The sequence below is a fragment of the Ammospiza nelsoni genome, chromosome 5 (genome assembly GCF_027579445.1).
Source record: "Ammospiza nelsoni isolate bAmmNel1 chromosome 5, bAmmNel1.pri, whole genome shotgun sequence".
In the NCBI taxonomy this organism is placed as follows: Eukaryota; Metazoa; Chordata; class Aves; order Passeriformes; family Passerellidae; genus Ammospiza; species Ammospiza nelsoni.
Window position 1 is genome coordinate 33,931,806 of NC_080637.1, and position 20,993 is coordinate 33,952,798.

A 20,993-nucleotide genomic window follows, 5' to 3' on the forward strand; every position below is an offset into this window, starting at 1 on the left:
TCAGCATGTCTGTACCCTTGCTGAACCATAAAGGCACAGTTCAAACTGGGAAGTATTCACTGAATTTTTTATCTCAAAACACCAAGGGATTTGCCCATACTACATAATCATGGAATGGTTTGGGTTTGGAGGGACCTTAAAGACCAACTTGTTCAAACCCTGCTACCATGGGAAGGGACACCTTTCACTAGACCAGGTGGCTCAGGGCCCCTTCCAGCCTGGCCTTCAACACTTCCAGGGAAGAGGCTGCCACAGCTTCTCTGGGTAACCCGTTCCAGTGCTTCACCATCTGCACAGTGAAGAATTTCTTCCTAATATCTAATCTAAACTGTCTCTAAATCTGTTTCTATAAAACAAAGAGTTTGCTGTCTTTGTCCCATGAGCTGTATCACCTGTGTCCCTCTGCTACCTGCTAAATGGCTAAAATGGCTAAATGTCTGCTAAAATGGCTGCAGACTTGTCTGTCCCCATGCTGGCCTTTAACAGGAGCCCAAACCCTGAGCATTTAGGTTGGACCTACACCTTATGTTCATATCTTATTCCATGAAATAAAACAAGGGGGGAAAGGGCAGCCACTACAGCCAGCCCTGTGCTCGGTTTCACTTTGTATCACAGGAGCAGTGATGCGCTAATTGCCTGGCTGTACTACCCCCTCTGACTCAAGAGCCAAGCCTATCTCTGCAGGGTGGATCTATGGAGTGCACACCAGGGAAGGGACAGGGAAAGGAGAGCATAGGGGCTCACCGTGTCCCTGCAGCCTGGTGGAGTGGTGGAGACCCTGCAGGCCCTGGAGTTCCCCGACCTGGCCCTGTGTCTTCACTCAGATTGCCCTGGAGCTGCAATCCTCCATGAGAACACTGTGCCCTGGCATGTACTTGAATCAAAAGAATTATTTTTTTGCCCCAATCTCAAATATCAAAAGTAAGGTAGAGGTGCAATGCCAGCACCAGGCAGGATCTGTGCCCCCTGGGTTCCTCACCTGCTAGGACCATCACCCTCAGGGATTTGGAAAATCTCATGTTAGCCAGAAAAGTCCTGAAAACACCAGAAGCAGTCTGATACGGCCTTATGTGTCTTAGAGACTTAGAATGTCTTCTCAGGAATCGTCTCTTCAATTACGTGCACAGACAGCAAGATTCCTTAACTTTAACTACAGTGAAAAAATTAAAATCTGATAAGAACAATGTGGCCAGGTGGATTTTCATTATTTTCAAGCTGCTGTGAGCCTTGTTTAATTAAAAAGACTGCTTCCAGCAGGAAATTATCTGCCAGTCCTTGAGATTTTTTCTTAATGTTTTTTTTTCATGCCGAGAGTAGAGATAAAAATGTCCTACAAAGTGGGAAAGTACACAAATTCAGTTTGCTCAGCTTGTAGAAGGATAGTCCCAATTCAATAAAAGTTCTGTACAAGAAAATCCTTTTGTGTGTAACCATAGTAATTTAGTGATAATTTCAGCTTTTCCAGTACAGGGCTGTGTATAGTAAACATAAAACTAATGGGGCAGCAAGAGAAATGAATGTCAGCAGCAGAGTATAAAGAAAAAAAAACATGAAAAAGAATCCTATATTTTATAGAGCTCTTCACTTTATTTTAGGGCTAAAATTTCAGTTTATTTTATATACTGACTTTCCTGCCTGTTTTGAATTCCTAACATATTCCCACAAGACCAATAACTGAGCTCAGCAGGTACAGCCCTAATGACTCAGCTTATTCCAGACAAAGCAAAGGAGATTTTCACTCTCTGCAGCCTCTAGGTCATACCACACCTGATAAAAGGTTGTTTCTAAGAGGGAACTTTCTTCCATAAAGCTTGTTACATCTTGAATTGGTCATGATATTGTGGTAGCACCATCTGATTACGGGCTGGAACGGTCTGTAAACATCCTAGTTATTCTGCCTTACTGAAGAAAGCAACTTCATAACATTAGGGATATTTTCCCCAAAAGATGCTCTAATAGATCATCATTTGCTGATCACCTCGATATTATTTAGTAACAGACAGTTCTTAACTCTCGCATAGCAAGAGCATTTCTTTTTCTAAGCATCTACACTGGTTACTAGTATATTAACAGCATCAATCTGTTATAAATGTTGGTTAACAAACCAACTGCTTCAAGTAATATAATCATCTACACAAATCATTGGCCCCAGCATTTGTCTTCCCACAAAAAACAGTCTTCAAAATTCTTTAACCATCAGAAATAATTGCATTACATCTTTGCTTCAAAAAAAGAGAAAGATTTGTTTGCAATGTACTGTCATAACTGAAAGGAATGGGAGTACACTGCAAATTTGGGCTCCAACTCATTCTGCTTGTGCAGTATCACTCTGCTCCTTGTGGCTCTAAGCAGCTTAAGTAGAAAAGGGCAAGAGCTGAGTACAGGGAGAACATGTAATTACAAAGGTTACTTTTTTTTCACCCTGGTCTAGGAGAAATGAATGTCTCCTCTGTCACTAGTTCAGTATTCCCCACTCCAAGAAACTGTCTAGAACAGTGCTTATCAAGGGAAAACCTAGATGCTGCATGGATGTCCCAGAATATCCATGACCATCACTGACATTTCAAGACCTCAGAAATCTTGTCTTGGTCCAGAGGAGGCAGAAGCACAGTACCATAGGCTCAGAAAAATTAAGCCACTGGTTCATGCTGCAACACATGTATCTATTCTCTGTGTATTTGATAACCCTTGTTACTGTTTTGATGCCTATCAACATATGCTATTTCAGACTGAATTTAAGGATTACTGTGAATTAGCCACTTTCTCCCAATTAGTTAGAAGACGAGACAGGCAGCCTCCATCTTCAAATACTAAGACATTTTACAAACATTTGATTGGAGAATGGAAAGCAATTCTATTCAAGCATATTGGTATGAAATAAGAATCACAGTGAAAAGGTCTGCAATCCAGGAAACTGTTTCCAAATAGTTCTCATAAGTCCTGACAGTGAACCTGTGAAGCAATCTCAGAAGCACTTTAAAAGATGGTGGCAATAAATAATAATGCCATTAACAAGAGAAAGTAAGGGAGGGGTTTACGTATTTTAGGGGAGAACAGGTGTTATTAATTGACCACAACTATCAAATCAATATGCTGAAAATAAGTTTGGCTGTGGTACTACTTCCCCACTCTAAATTTAAAGAATCAATGTAGAGATGAATTTACTGAAGAATCTCATAGCACGCCCAAAAATTGCAACAGCAGAGTCAACAGGTGTCTTTATGTGCATTTGCAAGTTTGTAGAGGTATTTCTTAGCAAAACGTTTCCCTCTCTGGCCATAGGAATCTCAGAGGGTTCAGTAAGACCAAAAACACACAGAGCTGCTCAGAAACTGCAGAAGCATAATGTGGGGAGCTGAAACAACACTTACAGACAAAACTGCAGCGATAGCTTTGATCATTCAGCATGGGCAGGCAAAGCACAAGAAAGCAAGAGAAGAGGCATTTAGTGCTACAGATCCTCTTACCGTGCTCTGGGCCCTTCAGTGCTAGCCGTGTCTGGTGGTGGGGAAGGATCTCCAGTTTAACATTATCAGTTGCATTAGCCAAAAACTGCGTTGCTTCCGCCAGTGTACAGTACTCCATGCTGGTGCCATCAATGGACAGAATATGGTCTCCTACATGTAATGCACCACATCTATACAAAAGGGGAAAAACTTGGTATGATCAGGTATGCTATTTGCTTGCACAAAGAGTTTTTCTGCCTTCAAACTGGTCATGACAACTATGAACATGTTCTTTTTTTTCGAGAGACATTTGTGTTTTGTAGGCACTGTCACTGGTCAGACTTTAACTCTATTAGTACAAACCTTAAAAACAATTCCGTTAATACAGTATATGCCAAGACATCACTCACAGAACTGCAAACTGCAATGGGGTAGCTGACTCTAAAATATATGTGAATGGCAGCAGGATAAAATGAGAAGAGCTTAAGGAGACTCAAATAACTTGGTCACATATCCCTCACACAAGCACCCAGTTCATCATTTTTTGAGTTATAATTCAAACATTTATTAGTACAAAAGCTGTAAATGATGATGAAATTATGCAGTAGTCAAACAAATAATGAAACCAGGGCTAGCATGGTGACTCTAGGAGTGGGGTGGGGAGGGGGCTATCTGCTAAATTTTGCTGCACTCAAGAGACTGGCTACTGGATGAGTTGAGAAATGCAAACACAGCAGTCAGCATCCCGACGTACCAGTCAAGTGGACAGCTCCTTTAATTGGTTACCCCCTGCGAAATGGGAAAAAACAGAGGGAGAAAATTAAAGCATCCTGCACCATTGAACTGGAGAACACCCCTGGATCAATGGCCGTCACTCTCAAAGTTTCTACTGTAGGGAAAAGCCCACAGAGGAGCTGTAGACTCACTGCTACAAGTGGGTGCTACCAAAAGCACCGTTGCCAAAGAGGAGTTACAAGGTAGGGTGACTGGGGACATGCAGGAAGAATTTGCTGCTGAAACGTAATATTTAAAAAAAATTTAAATAGAGATATGAATATAGAAATATCTTGTATATGTATAAACACACACATACACACACACACACACGCCCCAGGAAAGATCCCACAACTTTGTTGCAGGGGATCAGACCACTGGGGAAAAATATCTAGCTATAATTTTAATGGTTTAAATGGTTTTATTTGAAGGTTTAAATGAAGTGGAAATATTACAGCAAAACAATTTAAAAATACAGAAGCCAGTCTTCCTTATACTTCACTTGTATTCTAAAATATCAGTAGAAGAATCCAGACATAAGGAGTTCCATTTCACTGCGCCACAAGATTGAGTGATATATCCTAAAAGAACACTCCAAGGTTGCAAAGCCTCAAAATTTACTTCCCTTGACAGCTGTTCCATATGGTGGGCTTACTTCAAGAATTCCAGTGGGTAATGTTTATTTTTTTAAATCCTGATCTCTGCCACGGTGTTACATTTAACAGCCAGACTCCTGTGCTGCACAGTGCAAGCACCAGTCACGTACTACAAGGGGGCTGGCTTATGTCACCGAATACTGCACGGATGAGCTAAAATAGATGGAAGCCTTGGACTCGGCACTCTGGAACAGCCAGCTGACAAAGTGCTAATTTTAAGACATGCAACCTTGAGAGGACCTGGTTCAGTCGATTTTCTCAACAGAGGGAAGGGTTCCTTTAAAACCAGACCAAACAGAAAAAGAAGTAAAATGGATGCATGGACCTGCAGTGTCAGTCCTCTGTCACACTCACCTGTCTGCAATACTTGCAGATTTGATTTTGTCTATGACAATGACCTGTTTGTTGCAGCACATCGAGGTAGATAGTGCGACCCCAAGAGCAGCACCAGGAGTTTTGGCAACTTCAACTAGCAGTGGCCCAGAAGCTGTTGCTACTGAATCTGTTAAAATTAGACAACAAAAAATCAGTATTATACCAATGTGGTACTCATGCCATTTTCATGTTTCCCCACATAAAATCTCCACGGCTATTCTATGTCTCTGACCAGATAACATGCCACTTCAAGAAATACTGGAATAGCATAATTCAAGGAGTCAATAACCAGCTCTTGATGTTGAAAATTATAAAAACAAGAGGAAGTTTCTGAATCTGGGATGTCTGAAAGTTTCAAGAGTGTGTCAGAATCAGAGATGAAACAGATAAGGGAAACAGGGTGTGTTAGTGAATAATTCTCTTGAACAACTGAAGATAAACATTACCTGGAATTTAAACAGACATGCTGAAAAAACAGAATTAATTTAAAAAGTCGAAAATTATCTGAAAAAATGAACCAGTGAATAGGTTAGAGAAGGAAGCGAAACTGATTTTCACAAAAGAAGATGAAGGTCTGTAGATAGCAGTTCTAATAATCAAATGAAGATAAAGAAAGGGTCTACAAGAAATCCTTCACAAAAGAAAGGCCAAAATGGTGAAAGTGTAGGAGGTGTGACACCTATACACAGTAGAAGTTAAAGCAAAGTACATGTGAGGAAGTTCAGAAGAGTCTTTTAGCATCCTTGCACTGGATAAAATACTGCCTTACAACAGGACATAGACAGTAAGTGATCAACACTGAATAAAGAAAACAGGAAAATAAGTTGGAGCAACAGTCATGATTGATGACTGTGGTGAGAAACTACCCTAGAGAACAAGTGCTAGACACAACAGAGCAAAAACAGAGCAGGCTTCTTCCTAAATGCCAAAACAAAGCAGGCAGGGATCAGGATGAAGTACATTGTGGAGACTGGCTGAAAACTCCTACTAACCAATACCCATTGATCAATAACTCAGTGCCATAAGATACAGTGAGAGAAGATGTCCTTTAAGGATATTAAAAGATTGAGACAAACAAAGTGCTATCAGAAACCTTTGGAGGTGCTTACAGTCAAAGTAAGAAAAAACTGAATAAATGAAGACTTATGTTGGATCAAAGTTACCAACTGTCCTGTCAGCAAGCAGGAGAGATTGGTATTCACAACATACTGGAACCAGCTGTGAGCATACAAAGACAGCAATCAATTGTGATGTGTCTCAGAAGACACTAAGATTGAAGCTGCAAAAGAGCTGCAGCTGGGCTTCCAAGTATGGAGGAGAGGACAGATATAAGATACTCCACTCAGTCCTAAATCTAAAAAATTAGTCAAAAAATGTAATACTGGTACAGAAGTAACAGTAAAACTGTATTAGGATACAAAACTAACAATCTATATAATAATACAAGAAATTGAATGACAGGATGATGAACTCAGTGAAGGTGCTCTTCCTCACTAGAGTGTAATGTAGGTAAAGATATTTTTATATCTTTTCTGCATATAGAAATGGAAAAAAGGTTGGATGGAATAACATACAATACCAGAAAAGTGTCAGTTGATTATTATAGAACTCCTTTTCCCCCCCCAACTTGAAATAATTTTTTAGATTCCTGCTGCTTTTCTTTTTTTTCAAGTTCAAAATCTGAGGATTTGAATGCAAGATTCAGCAATTTTGGAAGTTGTCATTAAATCTGAGTTAACAATTTCTGTACACAACTAGGGTTGAATTTTTAAAGGCTCAACCTTCAGAGGCACTACAAAATAAGCTGTTCCACAAACTTGAACTGATGTTTAAATTCTGAGCTAAAAGAAAAGAATAGAGTCCACCCAATAGCACTTCTGCCTGGAGCTTCAAGCACTAAGTAGCTTTAAAGCTGGATGAACTGCCCTCAGCAGTCTTTATCTTACTAACTAAAGTTACTAACTTACCTATCTCTCTCTTACTAACTAAAGAAGGAGTTTATCACAATGAAATTCCTGTCTTAGATGACTTGGTTAAAGGTCTAAGTAAGGCAGGATTCATGCAGTGCCTTGCAAACAGCCAAATAAACATGTGCAGCAGAGCAGAATTTAAGCATTCCTTATTCCCATTCCTGCACTGAGAAGCAATTATTTTCATCTTGAACATTACAGTGGTTTCTGGAGCTACACACAAGTTCCACATTTGCAAATATATGAGAAGAAGACTCAAACAATTTTTGCCATCTGTACCTTGGCAAGGGTTTTAACTCATACTGATCCAGAAAATGGCAAAGCTCTACTTGCACAAGTTCTTTCTGCAATGGCTGCCTTGAGGAGAGGAAACTGAATGCAAATATCTGTTGAGAATGTGTAAATCTTTCAAGATGCTGGTCCTTTTTCCAGTTACTTGGGAAACTGCATAAGCACAAGCAGCTTATGCCCGAGTGTTATTTCCCAGGTGCCTGCTGAAATGCACTGGGACACAAACCAAGGCAGACAGGATGAATAAATAAGATAACTACATTAGAGGAACCAGAAGAGAAGAAATGGAGTGTGTCTAATGGTGGAAAAGAAGCACAAGGAAGAGAAAGAAGGCAGTAATCAAGCACACATTCTCTGACAGAGAAGAATTAGTTTTTCATGCTGAAGTAAAGCGTGGATATGAAAAATGAATCATACAGGTATAAATTATTCATGTGTGAAGATGTTCCAGTCATTAAGATATTTACACCATGACTGAAGCACTTACACACTATGTTGATTTATTGACTATGTAATTACATAAGATACTGATGAATACACTGATGAATATTTGTATGAAAGGCACTCTAGATTTTTGATTTTGTTAATAATTTTTCTCATTTTAGAGTATTGCATCTCAATCACTACAACAGGCTTGATTAAAACCTCCCAGAGGAAGCAGCATTGCTTTCTGCATGCTAATACAGCTACATAGCAGCACACCTTTTTTATTTGACAGCTTAAATCACTGGAAACAAGGAGTTTTATTCTGGATATAATTTCATGATATGTAAATATACTATATTTAGTATAGTATAAATAGTATGTAGTATAGTATTTGGAATTTTTTTAAATAAAATGAGCAGTGTTACCAACCTCCTCTGCCTCAAAAGATAACCACAAATCATTTTGAAAATTGAAAAATGTATTTTTAACCTGATAAAGACATCACATTATATGTGTTTCTTTATGTCCTCAAAAATGTATATATCTGTTAATCCTTACTGATCCTCATGGTATCTGAAATCCAGGTCAACAACTGGTGGGTGGTAGAGGACAAAAAACACTAGGATTCCCACAGTGGGGAAACCAGAAAGTGAGCTGCTGGCATTAGGCAGCAGAGGATCTACACGTGAAACAGTACCTTTAACTGCCCTAGAGAGGGAAAAGCTTCAGTCATAGCTTGTGATCAATAATGACACCAAATTCACAGGAAACCAACCTTTTTAGTCTAGACTAACCAGGTTTTCACCTTAAAACTGTGTATAGCAGGTCCCTGTAGCCTTCTCTGTTGTGATTCTCTGACTGATAGTAGTAAAAAAATCTGGCAAGGTGCTTGGTCAGACCAGAAAAAATGCTTAGCTCCTCAAACCTTGTAGTTCTTGCAACACAAAGTTTCAACACCTTTGTAGTAGTACCTTCACAGATTTAAATGTGTCTCACTTATGTTAAAAACAGAAGACAGTATTTTACAGAAATAGTTTTTCTTGATTGAAGAAATGTGCTCTTCTACCCCTCACACCTTTTTTTGTTCCCTTTATACAAAATCTTTGCAGCCCACAGATAGCAAGTATGGCTGGACTTGCTGATTTTAGATGTCTTTTCCAACCATAAAGATTCTATGATTCTAAGCAAAGCAATCTCTCCCTCAGGTAGGAGCTCCCTTTTCTCCATTCAGTTCTTGTCAGCACACCTGAGACTTTATGTTCTTTCTCCTTTTCTGTAATCCTAATTTTTATACCCGGTGCCTGCATGCCTCATGTTCAGACTAGTGGATTAGAGATGCATATCTTAGTGAAGTTAAGGAAGATTGTTAAGAAGTGGAAAAAACCCTGAAATTTTGACACTCTTGCCTTTAAGAGCAAAATGTTGGAACACTTACAGAAAGATTGAAGAAATCAGTTTCAATCCCCCATTACTCCCAAATGCCTTAGACTACATTCTTGCTTTCCTCTGCTCTCTTTGTTCTTTTTCCAATTCACAAAAATCAATGAATCTTTTCCAGTACCTGCTCAGCAATCATGTATGTGACAGCTCTGATGTATAAGGGACAGCACTGACTGCTCCCCAAAGAAGCTGTTGAGTAAACTCTCATAGATGGACACTCACAAATCCTTAAATGCAGAAATGCACAAGCCTTTCCTTGAACTTGCTTTCTTTAACAAAACCCAACAGAATGTAGGGGAACTATGCGTGTGCAGAGTGTACACCAGCCAGTGTGAGTTCCAGAAAGGGTCCAACACAAAACACTCCATTGCAGTGAAAGGTTGAGACATCCCAACAAGCGACTGTCAGCGCTCAGCACACAAGCAGAAGGTACTTAAAAGCAGCAGTGATGAAACTGATGTGTAAAGCACAGAATAAGCAACCAAATCTGTGCCTTTATTTGGTATCTTAGTCTCAGTTGAGAATAACATACAAGGTTGGTTGCCCAGAGAAGCTGCAGAATGTTTTAAAGAAATCCAAGTGCTTGGCTTTTTCCCCTGCCTTACCTGAAAAAAAAAAAAAAAAGTAGGAGAAACTCTTTTCTACATATGTACCTATTTAGCACGTTGCCCAGAGAAATAGTGGATGCCTTATCCTTGACAGTGTTCAAGACCAGGGTGGATGGGGCTCTGAGCAACCTTGTCTAATGGAAGGTGTCCCGCCCATGGCACAGGGGGTAAAACTGGATGATCTTTAAGGTCCTTTCCAACCTAAATCATTCTATGATTGACAGAATAATCAATGGTGAGGAAAGCACAGTAGATGTGGTTGTGCCAGTCCAGAATCAGTGTGCTAGGGATTAGCCTCCCTGTCTTCTGTGTTAAGAAACTAGAGTTGAAATGTTAAAAGCTTTTTTGCTTTTTGTAACAGAAATGGATGAAAATACCACACACTTACCACCATGAGTTCTGAGTATTTGCCCCTGCTTAGGGAAGCTAGATTGCTGAAATGCAAAAATCAAAGCATTTGATTTGGTACAAATCTTACACGGCACTTGAAATCCACAGCTAGCTGTTCAAACTTGAGACCAGATAACCAACCCAAAGAACAGGCAGGACTTCTAACAGGCTTGATGAATTTAACTTCTAAGATGTGTGGTTTTAGCAGTGACGCTCTCCATTCAGACCATTTTGCAAGGTCCTTTACAGTACTGCTCAGCTGACAGCAGAGCAATGTGAAAGCACTCAGGGACTCTGTGTGCATTCACATCCACCTTTCTTCCTTCACCCACAGACTATTAATTACTGCCAGACAGTATCTTAAACTACACTTAATGAATCTTGTCATTCTCTGTGTGGTTTTTGTATTCTTAAGGAGTATTTCTTTTACGTGAATACCAGCCCAAGTCCCCCATTTTTTGGCGTCCATTAAAACACTTTCTCCGTAAGACTGACACACTTAAAGTTGTCCAGCTCCTCACAGTTCGGTGCAAGACTGCATTCCTAGCTGTGTGAGGTTCATAGTCCTCTATCATACTGTGGCTCCCCTATGTCCCTTTTCATGTTTTTCTGAGATTGCCATAGAGATAGGCAGTAACTTGTCTGCCTTTTCCATGATCTCACGCAAAACAAGAGCTACAACTAAAAATGCGTGTGCAAGAGAGAGATCTGCTGCAAGTAGGGAAGCTTTTCTCTGCTATTCTCCTTCCTTTCTGCTTCAATTCACTTATACCTTTCTTCTTTTCTTTTTCCAGGTTTCACCAAGTCACAGATAAAAAGAGCTGACAAAACCCCACTTTCGCCCCTATTCTTCATCTACATCGTAAAGCACTTAGGCTACTTTGCTACCATTTAAAATTTCTTTTGTAGGGGCATTTTCATTTACTAATTTTTTTTACATCAGTTGGATGACCAACCAAGTCTCTTACAGAGATCTGAGTGATGGTTATTTAAATACTGGGGTTTTTTTGTGCGGAGGTGGGGGCATGGGAGGTCACTTATTTATGTAATACACTTTCCTTGTACCACAAAGATTATTTGATCTCTATTTTGCAAAGAAAGGATATAATTACATATTTTTAAAGATGATCTATCTAATCAAGAAGTTGAGATTGGGATCATGGGTCAATGGTTTCAAGAGGGAATGCAGCAGCAAGGAAGAGAGGCAGGAATAAGACTTCTGCAGTGTTTAAAGGGCACAGGAACAACATTCAAGATGCCCTACAGCTGGGAAGCACCATTATCACTCATTCAGAGTAATATTATTTGATTCCTCATACGTTTGTGGCTAAAGGTCATAAATGTACCAAACACAGAGCGTGATTCATGGTGCTGGCTTTGCTACCCTGTTCTACTAATATTGCATAATGTTTGCACCCTGGCTTTGTTCATGCTTCATTTAGCAGAGTAACCTTTTACTCATCGCAGATCTTATGGGCAAAATAAAGTCAATGACAGCTAGCAAGCTCTAAAAGGGATTTCTGGAAAGCTAAGAAAGCTGTGAAACTGCTGGAGTAGGTCCAGTGGAGGGCCATGAAGCTGCTCAGAGTGCTGGAGCACCTTTGCTGGAGGATGGGCTGAGAGAACTGGGGAAGAGAAGGCTCTGAGAAGACCTCATTGCTGCCTTTCAGTACTTGAAGGAACCTTATAAAAAAGATGGAGAATGACCTCTTGCATGGGTAGATAGTGACAGAACAAGGTGGAACAGTTTTAAACTGAAAGAGAGGAGATTTAGTTTAGCTGTTAGGAGGAAATTCTTTACCAGAAGGTGGTAAAGCACAGGTACAGGTTGCCTAGAGAAGCTGTGCATGCCCCATTCCTGGGGGCATTCAAGGCCAGGTTTGACTGGGCCCTAGGCAACATGATCTAGTGGCATCCCTGCCTGTGGCAGAGGGGCTGGAACTAGATGATATTTAAAGTCTCTTCCAACCCAAACTATTCCATGATTATATAAAACAGAGTAAGCTGACAACGTATTACGAGTAATATTTGTAGAGAAAGAAAAGCAGTTTTTAATAATAGAACCACTATTTAAAAATTAAATATTGTTCTTGTTCGAAGTGTCAGTCTCCAAGGCTGAACTTACAATCTATCATACAATATATGTGCTCCTTGCATTCCCTTGATTTTGGGGTATTGTGTGTTACAGACAGGCTGTAGAACGAGCAACAGCTGTTATAATTTTACTTGAACTAGAACTAGAGAGGCAAAACCAGCACCAAAAATAGATAAATAAAATAGTATATTTTCCTTTATATGCAAGTAACAGGGCACCACTGGAACTGCTGGTCTACTTAAAGAAAGATCACAGAGTTCACAGGAAAAAACCCCATTAATTGCTGCTAAGGAAAAAAGCCACCAATGGCATTTTATACTCTCTCACCTTTAGAATAATCAAATTTCAAAAATGATAAATAGGAATAATTGCAAGACGATGCCAGCAGAATGAGTGATAGCAAAATCAGAGAGACCTCTCACCCTCAGAATGGAAAATGGAGACATTATTCTCTAAACAAATATGCCACCTATTATCCTCTCTATCCACAAGCAATTTAATATTCTTGTCAACTGACTGGTACAGTCTTTCAATTTTCCTCTTGTTGCCTAATTCCTGCGGCTCATTTATATGCTTCTAATTTAGCCACCTTCTTCAAATCAAAAGCTTAGGAGCTGCTTTTACCAATTTCATACTTTGCAACCTTAGCCCCACCATGCTTCTCGGCTAAAAAATATCACTAACTAGTTGAAGAACCATCTCTGCCTTAAAAATGCTCCCAGACTGTGGATATGGACATGTCCAAAATCAGTTTGGGACTTTCTCAGACTTTCTCTCATGTTCAGACCATAAAAACCTGCCTAAACAACTTCAGCTCCAAATACTTTCTCCAGTTCGCAGGATGCTGCTTCCTCATACTAACTGTTACAAGCTCACACTTTTACTAGGCCTCTTCCCTGCTCAAAGCTGTATAAAATCCAAATCTCTTGATTTACCTCTCTTTTTCTTTACACGTGCCTTGTTAATCTAAACTGCAATCTGTCTATTGCACAATTTACAACACAAAAGCAACTTGGCAGATGATGCCTGTACAGAGAATCCAGGATCTGCCTCTTTGAGGACAGTCTGAGTTTATTATTGTAAATAAGCCCAGGCACTAAAACTTTCTGCCTTTGTTACCTTGAGAAAGAATACCACACCAAAAATTCACATGGCACTTAAAGAACTATTAGGAACTCAAAATCCTTATCTCTGATGGCAGCACATGGTTTCAGAACTTGGGAACTTACAAGTACACCTTTATGGTTAGTTTGGCAACCTGAGCCTTAAATAGCACCTTTCCATTGAAGAACAGCTCCTGAAAACTGCCCTGAAACACTATATAGCGTTAGATTGATTGTGAAATATTTGCAGAAATCAGCAGAAATGGAATTCTTCCTGCATTTCATTCCAGGAATGGAACTTACAAATAATTATTTTTAAAAAGCATCTTCCAAAATGAGACAGACACCAAAAATGTGCAAATAATGAGTCCTCTGCTGAGGCCCTGCAATACAAAACACTAATTAGCACAGATGCTCTCAAAGAACCATTGAATCACAGAATAGTTTGAGTTGGGAGGAACCTTAAAAACCATTTAGTCCCAATCCCCTTCCATAAAGCAGGGTCACTCTCCACTAGACCAATTTACTGAAAGTCCAATCCAACCTGGTCCTGCACACTTTCAGTTATGGAATATCCAAAACTTCTCAGGGCCTGATAGACAGATACATATGTTCAAAAGAACTTCCCGTACTTATTTTCTCCTCCAAGCAGGACAGAAAATAAAATGCACAAGAACTTTGGTACCTTCAAAACTCTACATCTCTTGCATGATTCTTTGTCTGTCTAATCACAACAAATAGAACAAATAAGGGCAACACAATCTGCACCTCAGCCTGCAAACTAAGATACAGCTGGTGTGCTGAATTTTACGTCAGCCAACCTTGAAAGCATGTCCATAAGTACACACCATAGATAATACAAAGAGCTGCAGTACCCATCAATTATGCCTATTTGACACAATGCCCCTAAGTTCCATCTAATGGGAACACTAATAATTAGAATGGGATTGGAATTAGAATGGGATTGGATTATCTTCAAAAGTCTACAGAGCACAAAGCCCCTCACTCTGTCACTTCATAGATGGGAACAAGCACTGTGAACAGCCAAGCACCCAACCTTTGCATTGAGCTGACAGTGCCCATCTATCCAAGTCTCCATCAGACAGGACATCTCAGATAGTGCCAAAAACTTCAGAGCAAAGGTGTGCCATGGCTACTTTGGACACCTGGGTAAGTCAATGCTGTGTTAGTGAGAACCTCAGCTGCCCGTCTCTCTGCCATGGTGGTGGAGCTGAAGCCCTGGAAGCAGCAGAGCCACATAAGCAAGATGCTGAGGCTGTGACAGACACTCCTGCTTGTCAACAGGACGAGTGACCCAAGTACAGCCCCATTCCCATGTGGCTGACCTGCCTGGTGTATGCGAGCTGCATGACTGGACCTTGCTCAGGGCTCCTCTGTACTGAAACATACCAACTTATACATGCATGGTTACTTACTGTTTACATGTGTTAGTGACCTCTGAACACAAGATAATTGCAGTCTCTGCCTCGGAAAGCTGACCTTGGGTGTGCTGCTGCTAACATTGACATCAGCTGATTTGGTTTGGTTCAACAGGCAGGACTTTAAGACTAGTCTAAAACTCCTCTGCAAGGCCTATCAGGTAACTATGAACCAGAAGAAAAGAAAAATTAAACTGTACCTTGCTGTTCATAACAGAAAATATTAATTTCTAATCCTTCAGATATGTACTACTGCTACTACTTTTTCACCTGAAACTTTGGTCTGTTAAATAATCTGTGCTCTAGTACAGATTAAATTTAAAATAATTACTGCATCGGAACAGAAACATTATAAAAGGCTACCATGCAGAAAGTTGAGGCCGAGATCTGACCTGGAGGTTTTTGCACTAAGGAAAATAGAGTTTTTCTGCTCTTAGGGGTTGCACAAACTTTGGTATGTTTGAGTCAGACAAAAATGAGTCAGTAAACAAGTTTATTTACTGCTCTCTCTTTCTGCTTCGGTACTGCCTCAGCAGCAGTTCAGCAAAAACATTTCAAAGAAACAGAGAAAGCAGTTTAGGTAAATTGCCCTTAAATCCAACACAGAAACCATGGTCCTAAACATAAACTCTTTCAAACCTCATTGCAAAAATAATCTAGAATTGCTTATATATTTCCAGCCTTTCCCTTCCCAGTACTTGCTCCAAAGAATATAGGAAGAGTACTACTGGGAGCATTCACACATTTAAAGTAAAAGAAAGCTTCTATATCCCCTGTTCTCTGCAGCATACATTTCCAGCAAAACCAATTCCCCATATTTCTGGTCCCAAAATCCCAGTTAAGCAATAACCTCTAGAAACTCAAGTGGCCCATAACTGTTATAGCCATACAATGAGAAGGGCACTCTATCATCTGCTATCTCCGCAGACAGCCTGCCAGCTTGCTGCCAGGGTCACCTTTGGCAAGGTTCCCATGTGGCTCCTCCTTTGCTGCAGGACAAGACATTTACCTCCTGCCAGAGCAGCTCCTGCTGCCAGCCTCTGAGGGGCTCCAGGTCCTCTCATGCAAGTCTGGTGACTTGTTTCTTTTTGAAGATGTTCCATTGCTCAAATTTATAATTAAGCAATTACTGAATTTATGTAAAGGAGAAACTGTGAAAAGCTTTTTTCATTTGTGTTTCTTTTCAGTCTGTTTCTTTGGTTTTGGTTGTTCTTTTTCTTTTACCAGTGAAATCCACCCAAATTTACCTAAGGTCTCTGTAAAGACCTTGAAAAATTAGAGGTCACAGTGTTCAGAAAAAGGCTATTCCAAAAAACACTGCTGAGCTGACCATAACAGAAAAACTGTGCTTATGCAAGGTGTAAAAAAACCCAAATGAGAAGTTGATTAAAATCTGCAGAGTATCAGTATAAATCATCATAAAAATACACGTATACCAATAAAGATCAGAAGCATCTGTTTACAAACAGAACGACATTAAAAGGAAAATATTACAGTCACCATGTGGGCACAAAGCACTTCAAACCTAATGATCCCCAGAATGAATATTGCCTGGATGTACTTATTTTTACCTTCCCTCTTAATTAAATAAGCACATATACTTCCTTCTTCAAGAGCCTCATATGGAAGGTAGACAGTGAATATTTAATGAGTAGGAACATTTCTCCCTTTTTTTCCAAGCTCATGCCTTAATTACTAAACAGTATTCTCAATCTTCTCTGAGCATATGTGGTGGGGGAGAGCCGTTGTATGCTGCAGCCTCCGAGTATTCCCTACAACATGTTTATTAATGATTTTCTCTTATAACCACACTTTAGAGCAAAAGCATGGTGCTTTTCCCACTGTAGAGATAAACAAGCAAGGATCAAAGAAATGAAGGTTGAAAGCATCCATTTGTCTGGAGAGGACGTTTAAAGACACCTGTGTTGGGGTTCACTGCACCAAAGTGCAGACCTCTCTAGGGCAGACCTGAAGTGGCTACACCTGAGCCTAAACTCTCTCTACAACCACCCAAGAAAACTGACATTTGACAAATGTGTTTCACCTGCCTCAGTTTAGGCATCTGCATCAAGATGAGATCACCTTTTTTTAGCACATTTCTCTCACATGACTGTTCTTCAGATCATTTAGTACTATGCAGCAAGTGACTGTGGAAGGTAAAATGTATGCAATCATTCCAATTAAAATTTGTAATGTAATATATGCACCAATGCATCTGAGTAAGGCTGCATGGGCATCTTAAATTCTTACGTTTCTACCCTGAAGAGCTGAACTGAAAGGAACTTTGCAGAGACAAGAAAAAAACCTCACAAAAAATTTACACAAAAAAATCTTGGGTTTATCTTTAAAAATCTTTCAAATCTTGAGTTTAACTGTGAGTCTGTGTATGAAAGTAGCAAAAAAGCCACTCCTTCAGCAAGGGAGATCTCAAAGAAGCACAGAAAGGACACATCCTTTCTTATTTGCTTTCCCTTTGCAGCTGATTTCTAGTTTAAACATAGCAGCCGATGCTTCTCCCACATTCCATATCCAACTAATGAATGACAGGATATACTGAGAAGACCATCAGCATCAATGCCATGCCATGATTTATAAAATCAAATACTGATATTTGAAATCCGGTCTGTTATGTGAAAGCCAAAAACTAAATAAAATCAAATGTATAGTGGCTGTCCATCCAACATGCTCTCAACTCACACAGGTTTTGCACTTCAACACCATTAACTGAGGTCATATTTAGGCAAAAGATCTAAAATATCCATAGTTTGAAATCCATTCCTTTTCAACATAAATGTTCTGTGAAATGATTAATGAACATTAACCTTACTGTAAAGGAACAAATATCTGCATCCCCTTTTAACCTCCTAGATTATGCCTGGTACAGGTGTTCAAGCAAATGACCTGAGGGACTCTGGGGTTTCTTCCCCCTTGACCTAACCTGTCAGAGACAGTCTGATGTCTCAAACCCATGAAAAAAAGTCAAGAGGATGCAGTGGTTCAGTTCCAGGTTTTTTAAAATGCCTCCCCTCAGGGAAAGTCTTGGGAGATATTTAGTGTTTTCTGGGGTTACAGCACAAATTCTCTCTAGTATAAAGAAAATCAGATCTGTCTCTTACTCCTTAGTCTCTCAGATGACTGCAGTGGCACTAACACAATATCTTGTTATATTTTTTTAATTAGATTTTTTCCAAATACAGAGTTTCTCTTGATTTGAATTGCATGGCACATACGAAAGATCCTTTAATCTCCACAAAACTTAATTATCACCATTTCTGTAAAACGTTCACCTCTGCGCTCTGAATTTAAGCACTGCAGCTACCTGCCTAATTTGTTTTCCAGACAAGCACAAGCCAGGATACCTCATTATCCTGTTGTAATCACAGCCTCTGTTGAAAGGCATGCTAAGTAACAGAGAAGCCAACTGACTGACCCATTTCCAGCTGACCAGAGGTATGAGCATGTGGTAGGGGTGCCAATTCTCTTCCACCCTGCATTTCATGGTGCATCTGGATAGCCCTCATGTGAAGTGGAAAGTTTTGATCAATCCTTTATTTCCCATCTTTTACTAAGTGTCTGTGAGGGTTATTTGCTCCTTTGCTCTGCATTCTTGAAGCCTGGAGGGTGGACAGGAGAGATTACTACAAGAATTTTATCCTTCCATCAATTGTGTTTAACAAAAAGAACAAAATAGCATATTTTTAAGAGGTAGAGACTGCTTCCGTTTGAGGATCTTAGCCCCTGGATTAGCATCATAGGACCATGTGCTTTGTAAAGAGATACTAACACAGATTAGCAAGGGTCTTCTTTAATGAATGCCCATCATGAAATACATTTGATATTTCAGATTGATTTCTTATACTTGCAGGCTATTTAGATTAACTACAAGCAAATACAGGTTTCACCTTCCTGACAAGTCTTTGAATACAAATTTTTCCATTACTCTCAAAAGTCAGTAAGTAAAACAGAGTATTTTTATACACGAAGTGAAACTCCTCTCCCTTTCTAGTTATTTATGACAATTAAATTGTACTTTTAATTTTCTGTTTCAGGGACATCTAATTTCACCTTTACAGGTTTTTTTTTCTCCCGTACAAAACAATGTTTATTAAGGTGCTTTTAATAAGGTCATAGTTTCAAAAGCACTTGAGATAAATTTTAATTGGACCTGTTAGAGTAATTTGTAACTTATATGGTTCAGCTAAACTCCTTTTATTTTTCTTTAGGGATGATCAGGAAGTTTGTAAAAAAAGAAACACCTGTAAGATTGATGAAATCCTTGTAAAACATGACAACTCCTCCCTTCTGCTAGCACTAGCACCTACTAGCAAGATGGCTATTAAATTGCAGCAGCAAATCACAACCAGAGAGAGAAAAGATATCAGGCGAACAGACTTGGGAATCATGGACATAATACTTTTCTGATTTAAATATCTTGTTTTTAACTGCTTGTAGCTTACAACTTGGCCACAGTACAAATATCTGATGTGATGTTTTCTTACAATGGTTACCCTTCTCAGACTGTACTTTTTTCTCTCCCTTTAGTAATTTTAGCTGAAACAGGCCATTAGGAAAACCCAGAGTTTGCCCCACCTACCCTGCCCTTCCCCCTGAAAATTCTCTAGGCTTTATATGGAAAATTCATGTTCTCTATGTATCCTCTCTACCTGACAGATCTGGCACTGGGAATCAAGAGCTAAGAAGAGGGGAGAGAAGGACTTTTTGGGCAAGAAGGAGAAGAACTGAGGTGAGAGGGTTAGTGATCCATAAAGAAGCGGCAGAACAAGAAACTTGGGAATGGTTTGCTAAGAGATGGGGACTAGAGAAAGGGCTAAAGAAGGACAGGCATGTAAACTGCAAAAGGCCTTTAAAACAGAGAAATCAGCAGTGTGAGAGAAATGTATTGGAAAATTACTTAAGCCTTACTTGGCAAAAGACAGCAGAAAAAACTGGGCTGTAAGGAGAGGGAATAGCATGTTGGGGATTTAGGACCTTCTAGAAAAGACAACTCAAACTAGGTCAGCAGAGAAAGGAAAAATCAAGCAGCTACTGGAAAAGACAGTAATGCAGCTCAGAATCAGGATAAGAGCAAAGAATGGAGGGAAGAAGCATCATGCCTCCATGAAATAGACAGGAAGGAACATGGGATCCATAACCCTTGCAGTTGCTCTCCACTTTCAGCAAAAACCCTGCAGTCATGTGTGTGTATGAAGACTTCTCTGGCCTCCAGGAATCAATCACATGTTCACTGTGCTGGACAGCTGGTCTGATAACGCTGCTAACAGAGAGCAGGCTTAGTGGCTCTCACTCTTTTGAGGAACCATTCTGGTATGGATGTCAGAAGATTGAAGTTTTTCGGACAGAGAAACCCAGGTAATGGTACACAAAAATGTGGCAAAGCTGTTAAGGATGTAAGCTTACACAGGTACTGGTAAACAACAAACTGAGAGTTGCTTATGCAACCCAGGGGTACCATTCATTGGAAAGAAAAATCTGTTTTCTTACAAGTCCCTGTTCCACACCTCTTTCACTGCTCAGCAGTCCCCACAATGAAACAAATGTCCTACCCATAGGGGAAAGCATTATAAGTTTTGAGGAGCTAGCTGTGCATGAGTTGGGTAGGAGGTGTGTAAGGCATAAAAAGGGAACTGCAAGGAAAAGAAGATTATGAAACATGGAGGGAACACCTCATTGCTGCTTTTACGTATCAGATTATATCACAAATTCTGTAAAGGCTGAAAGGTACCAACAGCACTGGTCACCAATTGCAAGCATTTTTTTATTTCACTATCACAGCCAGCAGCTGTATCTCTTGATGACACAAAAAACTGATCAAGCAAGAACTGTTTTTTGAATTTCAATTTGAACTTGAATCCAGCCCAAAAAGCTGGATTTTTTTAACCTAACCTATTTACCTTAGGTTTCCATGTTATCACATTTATCTCAAGAGGTGTTAAAAAAGGTATTTATATTTCCTTTAAAG

At 39.7% G+C, this 20,993-nt stretch overlaps 1 protein-coding gene across 1 annotated transcript in view; it reads right to left on the reverse strand.

Moving 5' to 3' along the window:
* The window catches only part of GRIP1 (glutamate receptor interacting protein 1), a 212,269-nt gene that overhangs the window by 42,528 nt on the left and 148,748 nt on the right, over window positions 1-20,993 (reverse strand). Inside the window, exons 8-9 of the mRNA XM_059471871.1 lie at window positions 5,231-5,378; window positions 3,468-3,637 (exon numbers count right to left, since the gene is read on the reverse strand). Coding sequence (XP_059327854.1) covers window positions 3,468-3,637; window positions 5,231-5,378 — 318 coding nt within the window. The remainder of the gene's footprint in view (window positions 1-3,467; window positions 3,638-5,230; window positions 5,379-20,993) is intronic.